The following is a 15,957-nucleotide window of genomic DNA, read 5'->3' as shown; positions in this document are numbered from 1 at the left end:
ACGCCACAAAAGGTTACTTTAAGTCCAACATTAGGCAATGAAACTGCGTGTGTGTGTGTTTGAGTTGATTTGGCAATATAGTCATAGTGTTAAAGACACTGTTTACTATCTGCCGTATTCCTGAGTTCCCAACATAGTTTCCAGCTACTGACAACTAAATATATCGACATTGTTGATGAAAGCAGTTGTATGAAATGTTTAGCCACATCAGTCCAACCTTTTATTTTATGTGTCAATATTTAAATGTGATATACAATAAATATGTAAGCGAATCAAGTGTGTGTTTTTCATGTATAGTCTATAAGGAAAATAAATAATGGAATCTTGCAGGTTTAAAACCTGATACATGTTCTACTTTCATAATGAACCTTTGAAATCGTTTAACCAGGGCCATGAAGCAGCTGCAAATTTTCTTTTAAAAGTTACGATTAAGCAAATGGAACCCATGCACACATTGCACTAAATTTCAGCTGAATAAAAATTCTAATTCTAATAATATTTTTTTGACTGAAATTTGCATTTCAAACAAATATATTTGCCTGCATAAATATTTAACACCACAGAGACTCATACCTAACAGGCTGAGTTGCAAATGTGTGGTATTTTTAGCTTAGCTCAAAGCTGCTTAGCTGTCTGTCTGCTACAGTGGTGTCTAAATGTGTTATTAAAGGTATTCAGTTTTTCCACATCAGATGGGAGTGACCAGGTAAGAGGATGGGGAAGTATTGCAATGAACGCTAGACCAGCTCAGACTCCGTGTCTGAGTGGTTTTGACTGGAATTTCTTGTTTTCAAAGTTTGGAGGAACTGTCTTCCTCTGTGAAACCACACCTTTACATGGCTGGCTGCACCTATTTTGTGTGCATGCAGAGTGACGACAGTGGCAGGGAATGGAGTTCAGCAGTAGGAGACAAGGTGGAAACTCGTCAGAAATCAACAGTTTTAGTCCTTCCGCACACATTTCTTACTGAGAACGACTGAAGGAGAAACATGAATGACACGGGAGCAAAAGAAGAAGGAGTAAGAATAGAGGAAGGAGATAGAGGCGACAACACAGACAATATCTGCCAAACAGAAAAGAGCCAGGTAGGTCCGCTTTCACTAAAACCCTTCAACTGCTGTTGTGATGTCATGGCATGTTTGCAAAAACAAAACAAAAGAGAAAGCAACTAACCAAAAGAAAAAAAAGCTGAATGTTTAAAAAAGTTATACTTGGAATTTTCAAGTAATGGCGATGGTGAGCCACCCACAAACGTCTCAGAAACTTGTCTAACTGGTGGACCTTAAAGGAAGCTTTACTAAGTATAAACCGGTTCAGTGAAAGGTTTCTATAGCAATTCAATAACGTTTACTCAAAAGAAAAATGGAAAGCACAATATAAGAGCCCAACTTATGTCTACTAGTATACCCATAGCATCATAACTACATGTATGCAATTAAGCATGTAATCTTGTTTACTGATAACATTAAAGATGGCTGCATTCCATTCATTCAATTTAGCTGCCGAGGTGTTTTGCAGCTTTTTCAGTAAAGAGGCCTGTGGGGATCACATTAGTAATAGGCAAAGGAAAGGTTTGTGAAACACTGAAACTTTTAAAGCATAAGGTTTCAAAACAATCTCATACTCATCTCTGCACGCACACCTGCTAATCTCACAGGTTGCACTATTCTCCACATGGCCACTTGTCACAGAAGCATGTATAGCAACAATTTTGATCGACATATGTTTTAGAGAAATAATTGTACAAATAAAGGAAGAAAAATGCAGAAATTGTTACAGACAGCAATCAGTAGCTGTAAAGAACGATGTGTTTCAGCAAAGACCATTTTCTCCCTCAGTTAAGACTGTTTTAGTTGCTTAGTAATTCAGTGTAATGCACAACAAACCAATTTCAAATTCATTATATAGCGAGAAAATATTGTTTATATTTATTGTTATAACTACCCAGATTTAAGGCTGTTTTTTCCTTAACAAACAAACAAACTACATCCCCATTCAAAGTTTGGAAGTGAATTTAACTGTTGTTGAATTATAAGCTTCCTGAGAGTTAACATCGACAGCGTTTGATGTTCTTTTTTTTTTTTTTTTTTTTTTTTTAAAAAAAAAGAAATTCATATTTGATGAAAAAAACCCCACTAAATGTATTTTCCTTTGTACAAAAACCTAAGTTGATTGATTGATTGATTGATTGATTGATTGATAATACATTATTGATCCCAAAGCAAATTGGGTTGAAGCTGCTGGCAACCAGCGCCATCTTACCCTTTCGACTGTATATACATTACATAGACATCACATGGGGAAGACAGGTCAGAGAGGTAGCACAATGGAAATACACAACATGAGGAAAGATGAGGAGAAAAGAGAACTCCACCCAGACTGAGCTCCTAAAGGGAGATAAGTTAAAGAACAGAAAATGCTAAGCCCATGTGATGATTCATGTGCTATGTGCTGAATCATCACATCTCACAACATAGAAGACATGGATCGGAGGTGTTTGGAGGTGAGGGGCGGTATGTCTGTGTCAGTGTACATGCATATGTGTGCATTTGTGTGCGTCCCTTGAGAGAAGGTATCCCTTCACCCGGTTAAGTGAAAGCCAGCATTCCTTCAGTCGATACAGGTGGCCTTGAAGAATAAGGGTAAAGAGTCCAAAAACACACAGTCCCGTTATCAAGGAGAATTTTGTTATTTCCATTAACCTCGGCCTTGGGGCTTTCCAGCTGGCACCAGTGGGGGTAACCGCATGAAATGAAGATGGTGGTTGTTTGAATTAGTTGACACTTGTCACCAGGTCTCTCAATTTCCCGTTGAAGAGCCGCGAGCTTCTCTAAGACCACAGTCTGAGTATTCAAGGCCCTCCCCGTCGCTTCGATTATAGCGGCCAGCCTTGTGGGGATTTGAACAGCCGTAACTGCTTTCTTTAATCTTCGATAAGCCAGGGCCGAGACAGCTCCAATGAGCAAGAACCCTGTTATCATATTTCTGAATAGGTAGATGTGTTCGATGTCCTTGATTGACAGTCCCGTCAGGCACACGACGCGACAGTTCCGCCAGACATAGATTGTGTAACCGGCAGGGAACGTCCATCCAGGACAGTCGGGCTCTCTCGAACCCAGGCTTCTCGATGAGAAGTGCAACTCAGTCTGCAGATGTCTTGGTTAAATCCAGTTCTGCCTCAGTTTCTAAAAACAGCCAGACTCGCATCTTGATATCCTTACGAACCTTTCGTTGACCCTGACAAGCTTCTGCAGTATAAATCGAGTTCTTCATTTCAAATGCCACCAAACTTTTCAAGACTTTGGTGCGTCACAAAGCACAGGTTCTCGATGAGAAGCCCGGGTTCTCCTCAATTGCATTAAAGGACCAGTTGATCAAATCCATAATTCTTCTTTAGGTTTAAGAGAACACTGAGACTGAGAGACTCTTTGAGGGTTTGAGATAGAAAAGACTAGACAAGACATGAGAAGCCAAGCAGGAAAGATAAAGGAGAGGGAGAAGATGTTTAATTTCTAAGTCCCTAAGTGTAATGATAATGAACTTGCATGCCTTTTTTTTCTCCCAAAAAGATGGGAGTAAGAGCTGACAATTTCTGCCGGTTTTCTCCTTAACCTTCATAATCCACAAAAATAATAATGAGAAAGAAGGTATTGTTTTGTTATATACAAGTGGCTCTTGTGCCCCTTGTTATAAATAGAAGCTGTAGTATTAAAAACAATCATTTAGTAATAACAAGACTCAGCTCAAATGACACTGATTCATACAAATGGAAATCCTGGCACCTTGGCTTACTTGCTTACATTCCTAGAAGCAGCAGGTAAGCAACCTGTCAACACTGGGGTGAAATACAACCAGAACCTCAAACATGACGTGGTTGTTTTGAACTGCAGTGTTTCGAAAAACCTGAGCTTCAGACACTCAACACACTGTAAAAATGTCAGTACTGAGGGTCACATACCGAGCTTTCATTCCACTTGCATAATAGCAGATTATAAATGAATACCAATGAGTACCTAGGCCAATTTAAAAGTTTAATTAAAAAAATAAAATGTTTGACTTGTGGGTTGTATTATTCTACTACAGGATATGTGCATACACAGGCTCACTGTTAAACCAGGCTCAGAAATCCGTATAAGTCAATCACTATTTAACAACTTTTTAAAAACTGCTTTCAGAGTTGGATCCCCAAAATCATCAAGAAACGAGTGTGCAGCACCTTTGTAGAAGATTCCTTCAGGTACTGTGACCTCTGCCTTTTGATAGTGACATGTTTGTAATTTGAGTTGACTCTCATAGTGATGTTTGTATCCCTCCACCTCTCTCAGTAGTAGTGAATTTTGTCAGTGTGGGGCTGCGAGAGATGACCATGCCTCTGTGGCTGTTGGAGATTATTTCAGCACAGCAATTTTGAAGCACTGGGAAAGTGCGGAGCACTCCTCTGAACAACCAACTGATGCCTTTGGAGAGGTGCAGTTTGCAGGAGCCAGCAAGAGGCACAGCCATGTGGGTGCTTTTCTTTCTGTCCCATAACGCTTCATCTCCACAGCCTTAGAGTTTTGGAAAATGTGAAAATGTTTTTAAAGGAAAATTCATGTAAAGGTGTAAAGGTGGGTTAAATAAAGATCCAGATAAACCCGGAGCTCTGGTAGTCAGTACTTTGAGTTTCCCTGACCTTCAACCTGCTACTAAACAAACAAAGTCAGTACCAGAGTAAAGAACAAGCCACTCCTTAACATATTGAGGAAAGTTCCTGTAAAACCTTTAACACTGACTCTCCCATAGTTTTCCTGACAGTAAAAATTGGTCTGGGCTCTAATGGGTTAAGGGTCATTTTCATTTTCAAAGTTTTAATCACAATTTAAAGGTTGAAACAACCAAAGCATCATTTTAGCTTTAATACTAGATCACAATTCATTAATTTCCAAGCCTTTTTGTGTTGTTGACATGTAATTGTTTCTTTTAATCCATCAAATGTCTAATCTTAGTTCCTGCGCCTGTCATGGAGCACTGAGCCTTCAGTGGTGTACAACATACTGACAGCCCAGTCAATATGGGGTCTTCCTAGACCCAACCTCCTTGTTTCTGTTGTGGGTGGAGAGAGCAGGACACAGGTGAAGACCTGGGTACGGGAGGTCCTCAGACAGGGACTGGTGAAAGCGTCACAAAGCACAGGTAAAAACTTTATGCATCTGTCACTCTGTCAGTGCCTCATCTATAATGATTACAGTGTGCTTGGAATTTCTGTGAGATGTTTGCTGAAATATTTGATTGTTGGTTAGCAGATGCTATCGTCATTTCCAGATGGTTCCCTTTACCATATAAAAAATGTCTAAAAGAATGCCTTACCTTAACTTTGTTTAGTTTCTAGATTTATAAAGCTGTAAAAGGAAAAAAAAGCAGATTCTGTTCACCTGGAAATACGTTTTTCAGCTATGAAAATATAGCTGAAACATTTCCTTACCTGGATAACTGAGCATGCATCGAGATATGTAAGTCATCTTAATGCAATCACATATCAATGATGGCCAAACCCCATCTTGCAGTCATCTTTGTAGAAGATATTATACATCCTGCAGCACACCTGGGATGTCAGGTATCGCTGTTAAGGACTCTGGAGATGCTGTGATCGTAAATAAAGCAGTTTCCCACTCAAGACACCAGGATGGAAGTAGTATTGTTTACTCAATGGATTATACTATAAGCTCTAAAAAAAGCATACTGTACTACTAGTCTGGTCCTAATGTTTGTACTGAAATGGCAATTTTCTCTTTGACTACTGTACCAAGTGCAGGTAGCACATGGTGATACTGATCTCCTGTCACTTGCTCTTCTTTCAAAACAAGTACAAGAAGCAATGAAAAAATCGTTCACACAAATATGCAAGTTGCTACATGGCTCACACTAAGTAAACATGATTATTGGATAAGGTCCAGGGCAGGGTGTAGCAGTGAGAAAGCAAACACGTTGCTTTTGTACTTACACTCGCCATTAAAACACGCTGCATATAAAAACATTTTTTATGCATCTTTTTGGTTTTTCTAGTATTTCTAGTGCTCTTAATTCTTTGACAGATAAACACACAGACCGAAACTCAGACTCCAGCCAAACTTAACACAGTGACTGGGGAGACATCGGGAACATGGCGACAAGAATGACATGACATGTGGAGACAAGTTAAACTAAAGGCAAAGGAACAAAACCTAAGAATTTAATTAAAAAATTAAATGCACAATACGTAAACACTGGGTCACCAGACTCATGACCCTGACAGTGTTTTAGTGAAAATGATAAAAAAATAATATGATACAGTTTCACAGCTTAATACATTATTTTTGTTTGATTTTTAAGCCTATTCAAAGAAATGTAACAGATAATAATAAATAAATAATAAATAATAAATAATAGGTATGAAGTGGTGCAAAATGTAAATAACTCCAGTTATGGACAACATATTAGCTAATGGTATCACATATAGAGATATGAGATTTGCAAATTATTGTTAATTATTATTCAGGTGTTATTTTACACAGCTTTTTAACATTTCGGAATTATTTAGTGGCACGGCACAGTAAGCTACTTAGTATACAGGTTGAACCAGGAAATTTACCATCTACCTGTTTCCCCCAGGTGCATGGATCTTAACTACAGGTTTGCGTGAAGGTGTTGGCAGGTGTGTTGGACAGGCAGTGAGAGATCATGCAGCTGCAGCATCTTCAGTCTCCCTCAACAAGGTGGTAGCGTTGGGCATTGCTCCGTGGGGCCTTGTGAAAAAACGAGAGCAGCTGGTCAACCCTCAGGTAGTACAGACATTTACACGTTTAAACATGTGTTCACCTTTATTTTGCAAAAAGCTCACTTAAAGATTTGATTTACATTTCTCATTTTAATTGATTTTTTAATTGCTTATAATTAGTATAAATATATGTCCCAAATTTAAGATAAGTAAGACATTGTCTTGATGCATGCTCAGTTATCCAGGCAAGTAAATCCCAAAAAGTTGATTCTGTTCATCTGGAAGTAAGGCTTTCAGTGGGAGAAACATTACGTCACTCATCCAACTGTCTTCTTCAGTCTTAGATGACTGCAGGTTTTCCCAACCTTATAAACAGTACACGTGCATAATGACTGAAACTAGCACCACTGAAGAGCAATAGTCTACAAGGTCAGTTCCTTGAATACAACCACTCATCAATGACCATTGATCAATGCCCATAACTACAATTCCAGTACACTATATTACTCTGTTTGTGTTGGGGGACCCGATCGTTGCGGTGGACCAATTTTTGGCAGTGTGTTTCGTGTATAAAAGCCATGGAGACCTGGTGTTTAGAGAAAATGCATTTCAACTGTCTCACTAAGGGTTTTCACTTAGACAGCAGTTGTCCTTCGTCTCTGCTGGACCAGCTGGAACTTTCTTTAGGTGCCTTTCCAGCTTTGACAAATGTCCAGCTGGGATAAACACATTTACTCAGGGCCTTCTTGATATGATTTTCTTGTGATTCCCTGTCAGCCTACCCAAAACTAGGAAGGGACCTAAAGAAAGCTCCAGCCAATCCAGGTGAGAAGAAGGACAACTGCCGCCTAAGCAAAAACCCTTAGTGATTCTGTATGTGTCAGGAGTATCGGAAGAGTTGAAACACATTTTCTCCCAACACTGTGTCTCTGTAGCTTTAATACCCCAAAAAATGATGCGCCAAAAACTGATCCACCCCAAGAGTCGGGTCCTGACACAAACAGAGTAATAAAGTGGATGCTGTTAAGTGTCAGCAGGATTGCCATGATTTATACATCAGGGAAACCAAACAGCCTCTGGCTAAAGTGAATGGCACAACACAGAAGAGCTACCTCGCCAGGCCAAGACTCTGCAGTCTATTTAAACATACAGGCCAATGCTGTGATTGCAGCCATTCCCCAACTCTCTCTAGATGGTACTCATGGCCATTGATTAATGGTCATTGATCAGTGCTAATGACAATATGCATATTAATGATCAAGAAACTGACCCAATGTTTATTCAGTGGTGTTAGTATCAGCCATTATGCAAATTTACTGTTCATGATGTTGGGAAAACCTGCAGTCAGCTGAGACTGAAGAAGTCAGCTGGATTTGCAACGAAGTGTTTCTCCCGCTGAAAATGCTACGTCCAGATGAACAGAATCAACGTTTTGGGTTAGTAAGATTATGTGAATTTTATCATTGAGTGCTCAAAGTAAGGCAAATCTATACTATACTGGTAGTCTTGGGACCAAGCTGTATTTGTATCTCCTATTAAAACACACAAAAAAGATCCAAAGGTTTCAGGCTTCTGTAACGCGGTTAAAGGACCAGGGCGCCTGACTGCAGCCTCATACACAATGAGCTATCAGAACTAGTTTCGACTATGGAGCCTGAGGGTGTGAATAAAACACAGGAAACCAAAGTAGAGCTCAAAATATATATATTATGTTTGTTATGAGAAATGTATAGACGGATGTACAAAAAATAAAAAAAAAATATGCATATATATCACAAACAAAAATAATGTTGACAATACAAAACAGCTTATTAGGTTCCAAAAGGAGGTGGGGTGAGGTGTAGTCCAGATTTAGTTTAGTTCCATGGACCTGTGATAGGTCATGTGGCAACAATTTGATTCAGTCCATAGGTTCACAACTCCTACCGCAACGTAGCGGTGGTCGGGTGGCTCGCCATCTCGCGCTGATCAGGGCTGATCGCGGGAGAAAAACTACGTCTGTAGAACCCAGCAAACCCAAGGAAAGATCTTAATTCCTTCAAGTTATTTGGCACTGGCCAAGAAGTGAGTGTGGAAATCTTGTCTGGATCAGTTTCAACACCAGCCTGGGACACTACATGGCCCAGATACTTCACAGATGTCTGGAAGAACATGCATTTCTCAAGTGAAAGCTTCAAGCCAAAATCTTTGAGTCTGGTGAGAACTTTCATCAGGCGAGCTTCATGTTCCTCAAGAGTTGGTGCAAAAACAATGAGATCGTCAATGAAAACCAGGACTTCTTTTAGATTTAACTCTCCCATGCACTTTTCCATCAGCCGTTGGAATGTGCTTGGTGCATTGGTAATCCCCTGTGGCATCCGATTAAATTCCCAAAATCCTACTGGGCAGACAAAGGCAGTCTTTGCCTTATCCTTCTCCTCCATTTCAATTTGGTAGTAACCCGACTTGAGGTCCAGCACCGTGAACCACTTTGATCCTGCAAGTGCGGAGAAGGTGTCTTCCAATTTAGGCAGAGCATAAGCATCTTTGATTGTTTGCATATTGAGTTTGCGGTAGTCAATACAAAGACGTACACTGCCGTTCTTTTTACGTGCAACCACAATTGGAGAGGCAAATGGTGAGTCGGATTCTCTGATAACGCCAGAGTCAAGAAGTTCTTGCAGGTGTTTCCTTACAGCATCAAGATCTTGAGGGTGAATTGGTCGTGGTCTTTGCTTGAAAGGGGTTGGATCGGACAATTTGATTTGGTGTTTAACTTTGTCGGTCCTGCCGAAATCCAGATCGTGTTTGGCAAATACTTCAGGAATACTGCTGAGTTTTTGAACAATGCGTTCTTTCCAGTCTGGAGTTAAAGGGGAATCTCCAAAGTTGTATTGTGGTTGAGATGGAGGTAACGACTCTATAGACTGGTCTGAATACTGGATGTGTTGCTCTTTGGAAATGACTTCCTGGATGGCGCTGATTTCCGCAATAATAGCTCGAGCTGGAATGTGGATTTCATGGTCAGACTCATTACTCACTACAACAGGCAGAGAACATGGCCGATGTTTAGGTAAGTCCACAAGGCAGGTTTTTACTAGGAGTCCACCAGGCAGAGAACTGGAGGTGGGGTGTTCCAGAATAACTGCTTTCTCACCTTGGAATAGCCTTGTGACTAGGCATCCCTCAAGGACAGTGGTTTGGCCGGCAGTAATGGTATGTGGTTGGTCTGACTTCAAGATTACAGGAGCATATTGGTCATTCGAATTCTGGACGTGGCGACACTGGAGGATTTTATAAACTGCAATGTAACCGGAACCAGTTGGCAGGAATGACTGCTCAGAGTGGGTATCACAGTGTTTGCTGTACGCAACGTCAAGAGTGTTGGTACCAACAAGTATCATTGGGTGTGACTGCTGGACGTCAGGCACGACAAGAGCAAGTGTATCAACATTAATGGATGAACCAAAAAAATCAGCTGGGAACGTCATGTTAATCTCAATGTATCCCAGGTAAGGTATGGCTTGTCCATTTGCTCCTTCTACTTCCAACAGATCATTTAGTGGTTTGATTGGATGGTCTGAAAGATAAGTGTTATAGAAGGAATAAGGAATGGTAGTAACCTGAGAGCCAGAATCAAGAAGACAGTTGAAATGGTTGCCCTTGATTTGAATTTGTCCTGTGCTTTTGGTCCCCACAAGCCCTTTTGGCAGCAATGGAAATTTGTTGTGGTTTCTGGGACTGTTAGTGCACGCAGCTCCTATGTGTCCCACCACAGAAGCTCCTTCTAGTTTAAAGATGGAGTATTTCTAGCATCCCATTCTTGCTGTTTTTTCCTTAATTGTTTCTTTTTCTGTTCAACAAGACTGGGGTTTGCTCTGTTGTTGCAGGTGGAAGAAACATGGCCATCTTCTCCACAGTTAAAACAGTACCATGGCTTGGGTTTGGCATTTGACTGAGGTGAAGAATGACTGGACTTGTTTTGTCGTGACTCAAACTTTGACTCGGTTGGGCTTTTTCGGGACAAAAGTTGGGACATTTGCTGTTGGAGGGTTTGGAGTTGTTTTTTCATTTCTTTTAGCTCTTCATTGGCTGTAGAGTGCCCACAAGAACAAGTGCTTTGGGATTGGATGTTGGCTTTTTGTTTTGATGAACCGATGTATTTTTTCATAAGTGACTCCTTAGCAATTTGTCTGTCTTCTTCTGTCCGTAACGACAACAATAAGTCAGAGAAAGGTGGTGGGTTGTCCTTTTGCTGTTCTAATTGTAATTTGGTTAGTATAGTGTTATCCCAACACCCACGATAAAACTGCTTCAGCAGATGTTTATTCATGTCAGCAGCTGCAAGTCCTCCTTGCTTTACAACAGTGCTGAGGGTTAGCTGCAATCTTTGGAGGTAAGCGGATGGTCGTTCACCTGAATTTTGAAGAATATTTAAGTATTGAGCATACAATTCTTCACCATCTTGAACTGTTCCAAAAGCGGAGTCAAGTACACTTAGTATGACTGAAGGCAATGTGTTGGGACTTAGACCTTTAACCAAATCAGCAGCAGGTGACAACAGGCTCTCTATAATACGTCTGGCGACGTATAGAGCTGACAAACTGGGGTCGGCAAGCAGTAGATCAATTTGGGAATGCCATGATTCAAAATCTGCTTCACTACTTGGCTTAGGAATCCTTCCTGAAAAAGCACGGAGACGTAGTGAAGTTGTGGCGCTTATGTCTGGGTTTCGGACCACATGCTCAACAACAACCCTTTGTATTTGTGGTGGGTTGAGATCATGGGCTGTGAGTGATACTCTTGGAGTTGGTCCAGTCTGGCTTTGACGAGGTCGTGCCCCCTGCTGGTCAGTGGAAACCTGTCTGGCAGGAGGTGAAGACAATTGCTGCTGCTCCAGTTCCCTTTCTTCTTCCTCTACTCCAATGTCCTCATCTACTCCATTTTCCTCATCATATTCACTTTTTCCATCATCACCTGCTCCTGCTTCATGCAAATGCTGACCAATCTGCCTCATTACTGTCTTCAAGACATCTTCAAACCGGTGCCCGCTGCGATCAGCAATATGCTTGAGCTCCTTGAGGTAGTTGGGAGGGGGACTGCTGCTGTCCTCTGCGGCGGCGTACTCACAGGCCAAAGCTGTGACGCGGAACACAAGGTCGGCAACAATTTTAGAACAGTGGGTGTATGGCAGAAACGGCTCTAGAGTTGTAAAAGCAGTGGTATCTACAAATTCAGCGATCAGGTTTTTGAAGAAAGTACTCGCGGGATCATTCACGTAAAAATGACGGTTAAGATTACCATAAGTACGCAAGTAGTCAAGAATTTCGTTATCAGCTTTTGTGTTAGACACACCGGAGATCATCACAGACTGTGATATATTTATGCCGGAAAGTGCAACTGAATCCATTTTTGATTTTCAGCAAAAACAAAGTAAATAAGTAAAGAAAAATTGTATTTATCACCTCAAAATATTCACACACAAAGACTCCTGGCTGGCTCGCCACTTGTAACGCGGTTAAAGGACCAGGGCGCCTGACTGCAGCCTCATACACAATGAGCTATCAGAACTGGTTTCGACTATGGAGCCTGAGGGTGTGAATAAAACACAGGAAACCAAAGTAGAGCTCAAAATATATATATTATGTTTGTTATGAGAAATGTATAGACGGATGTACAAAAAATAAAAAAAAAATATGCATATATATCACAAACAAAAATAATGTTGACAATACAAAACAGCTTATTAGGTTCCAAAAGGAGGTGGGGTGAGGTGTAGTCCAGTATGTGATTTAGTTTAGTTCCATGGACCTGTGATAGGTCATGTGGCAACAATTTGATTCAGTCCATAGGTTCACAACTCCTACCGCAACGTAGCGGTGGTCGGGTGGCTCGCCATCTCGCGCTGATCAGGGCTGATCGCGGGAGAAAAAAACCTGACCGTTGAGTCGATTGTGAGGTAGTGTAAAGACGAATGAATCGGCCGGGTTATTGCACGCTGTCAACTGGTCTGTAGTGTAAAATTTGTCGATATCTGACCAGTACGCCAACCACAGGGACAACAGCAGCCAGAGGAGCAGGGACATGCAGCTGATTGACCTGGAACTTATACAGGGTTCATTCCCGCCACAATAAAGGGACTGGCGGAAATGGGGTCAGAGGTTACCGTGGTTACACTTCCATTACACTGTAGACAATTATCTTAATCAAAGAAACACTGTAATAACAGTTTTTTCTTCTTTTGTAGGGAAGCTTTCCAGCAAAGTACTATGTCCAAAACATTTCCCGGGACTCCTGCTACCTGGACAACAACTACCAGGCCTTCCTGCTGGTGGATGATGGGAGTGTGGGCCGCAGAGGAGGGGAAACAGATTTCAGAGCCAGATTGGAGGAATACATTTCCCAGCAGCGCACAGGGATATGGGGTGAGAGATGGTACCATACTATGAGTACAATATTTTATTAAGATTTATAAGACTTTTATTGAGCTGAAGTTAAGTGAAATTTAGTTGTGCTTATGTTAGTAAAAACATTTTATCAAGATTGAAACGTGTTAAAAATTGTTGTATCTCTTTAAAGGAAGTGGCAGCATTGACATCCCTGTCCTTTGTATGCTGATATCAGGGGAAGCAGACACGCTGAAGGTACAGTCTCTGCTTTATGTTTTGATTATCACAAAAATCTTGTGACTTAGCATTTAAATTGTGGAAATGTTTCTTTTTGATTGTTTTTGTAATGTCTGTCAGAGAATGGATCTCTCTCTGAAAAACTTTATCCCCTGGCTGATTGTGGCTGGCTCAGGAGGCTTGGCTGATTTCCTGAGTGATGTCTTGGAGAACCTGTCTTCAGCTCCAGCTGTGCCGTCCTCTGGTGAAGGCAACAATGAGGCTCTTAAAGCTCCCAAGGTGGATCTCAAAGACAGAGTGGCAGAACGGTTTAAGAAGCATTTTCCTTCAGAAACAGAGACTGACAAACTAGTTGAACAGGTGAGTGCTGACAACAGAAACATTGCATTGGCTCTTCGTCTGCAGAAGAGTTGGGGGAAAGACTTTCTTGAAACTTCAGGCTGTTATTTGGTTCAGCATAGTGAAAAGAAAAAGCTAACTCACTCACAAGCTGTGATTATGGGTGTTTTTATAGAACCAAAGCATACATGGTATGGCGTTATTTTTGTGCCACTATTCTGAGCGCACGTAAAAAAAATTGCAGGTGCAAGTGTTGCATTTTGAGGAGAAATTTATTTTGAGCGAAGAAAAGCTAAATTTGAGTGAACAAACTTCATTGCTGCGTGCAAAAAATGTATTTCAGTGTTTGCTATTATCCATACACACACACAATAGCAGCCCCTCTCGCTCAGTTTTTGCATTTGCGCTCGCTTGCAATGTGTTGCTCGCGCTCTCAACATTTCTGCCTGTGCACGCTCAACTCTTTCTATACACCGTTATATTTGTGCCACAAAACCAGCCAATCACAGACTTGGATGCAAAAAAATCTGATTGGCTGTTCTGGTCTCCAATCAGCTCGAAGTGACGAAATACAATATCCCAGAATCCATTTCGTCCAAAACTCAATCGAAGCAGTGGCGGGGGAACACAGAGTGACAGAGTTTGAAATATTACTCTTTCTGGGTCACAAAATAAATAAATAAATAAATGCGAGAATGTTGCTGTGTAAACTTCAAATACCTGCTCAATTCATCAAGACATCACATATTTGCACAAGTGCGCTAAACGTTTTCGGAGATGCCTGTTACCCACCAGCTGACCGCATACCTGGACTGGCCATTGGGCATACCGGGCATTTGCCCGGTGGGCCGATGGTGATTTTTCATTTTTATGTTTGTTTGTTTGTTTTTGTAACGGCATAAACAATGAAAGATGGTGGATTAGCCAATTGGTCATGATCAACTCTGGGCTGGACCAATTACAATACATCTGTATTGAGGGGAAAATGAACGCGATTCGTCCCGGACTTCAGCTAGAATTAAAAGTAAACACAAAGCTGGAGTTATTCTGTCTTTGCTGCACAGCTGCCTCTTCTCTCATTCTCTCTCCTCTCTCTCCTGTTGCTACTTCAATCATGAATCTGATCAATGATCAGCTGATGTCTCTCTTGTTTGTTTATCGCCCACTTTGGGCCAGAAAGAGGAAACCAGCGGATGTTGCGCTAAACAACAGCAGCACGTTCAAGCTTGATCAGCTGTTGTTATAATTTATTTAATATTACTTTCTAGTATCAGCTGATGTTTGCTGGAGCCACAGCTGTAAAAGCTGCTGCTCATGATGTCGGTTTGGATATGAGGTGAGAGGGAAACATGAAGGTGATACAAATCATACATATACCAACAAGACAGTGTACATCACTGTCACAACAGCGTTTGTTTTAGTTCAAAGGCTTTATGGTTTTTCCTATAATACCTGGTGGTGTAGTCTGTGATCTTTTGTCAGTTCAGCCTTATATATTATGTTTAACCCAAGTGACCACCCGGTCAGCTGGTGGGTAACAGGCATCTCTGAAAACGTTTAGAGCACTTATGCAAATATGTGATGTCTTGATAAATCGAGCAGATATTTGAAGTTCACACAGCACCATTCTCGCATGAAAATATCTTAAAAGTTTATTTTGTGACCCAGAAAGAGTAATATTTCAAACTCCACCACTCTGTGTTCCTCCGTCACTGCCTGGTTTGAGTTTTGGACAAATGGATTCTGGGATATTGCATTTCGTCACTTCGAGCTGATTGGAGACCAGAACAGCCAATCAGATTTTTTTGCATCCAAGTCTGTGATTGGCTGGTTTTGTGGCAATATAACGGTGTATAGAAAGAGTTGAGCGCGCACAGGCAGAAATGTTGAGAGCGCAAGCAACACATTGCGAGCCAGCGCAAATGCAAAAACTGAGCGAGAGGGGCTGCTATTGTGTGTGTGTATGGATAATAGCAAACACTGAAATACATTTTTTGCATGCAGCAATGAAGTTTGTTCACTCAAATTTAGCTTTTCTTCGCTCAAAATAAATTTCTCCTCAAAATGCAACACTTGCAACTGCAAATTTTTTTTACGTGCGCTCAATTTTTTTTTTTACATGCGCTCAGAATAGTGGCACAAAAATAACACCATATACATGTAGCATATATATGTATAATGCAATTGTTCAATAGCACTGGATCAAAATCAAAACCTAATACCCCCAAAAAGTAGTTTTACAATAAATTATTGTATTAGTGTTGAGTGTGAATGAAAATG

General features: G+C 40.9%; 1 protein-coding gene across 2 annotated transcripts in view; it reads left to right on the top strand.

The window, feature by feature from the left end:
• Positions 1-872: 872 nt before the first annotated feature.
• Positions 873-15,957, top strand: part of LOC146381733 (transient receptor potential cation channel subfamily M member 4-like) — a 33,079-nt gene continuing 17,994 nt past the window's right edge. The window contains exons 1-8 of one of the 2 annotated variants that reach the window (XM_084937816.1): positions 873-1,085; positions 4,176-4,237; positions 4,329-4,503; positions 4,986-5,172; positions 6,628-6,797; positions 12,960-13,137; positions 13,292-13,356; positions 13,459-13,698. In XM_084937816.1, coding sequence (XP_084793942.1) covers positions 990-1,085; positions 4,176-4,237; positions 4,329-4,503; positions 4,986-5,172; positions 6,628-6,797; positions 12,960-13,137; positions 13,292-13,356; positions 13,459-13,698 — 1,173 coding nt within the window. In that variant the 5' untranslated portion in view covers positions 873-989. Of the gene's footprint in view, positions 1,086-4,175; positions 4,238-4,325; positions 4,504-4,985; positions 5,173-6,627; positions 6,798-12,959; positions 13,138-13,291; positions 13,357-13,458; positions 13,699-15,957 lie in introns of both variants that reach the window. The other variant, XM_084937815.1, reaches the window with a different exon arrangement.

Source organism: Perissodus microlepis, chromosome 8 (assembly GCF_051167445.1).
Source record: "Perissodus microlepis isolate ML-2025 ecotype Zambia chromosome 8, ASM5116744v1, whole genome shotgun sequence".
NCBI lineage: Eukaryota > Metazoa > Chordata > Actinopteri > Cichliformes > Cichlidae > Perissodus > Perissodus microlepis.
The sequence above is the reverse complement of the archived record's forward strand: the minus strand, read 5'-3'. Positions and strand labels throughout refer to the sequence as shown.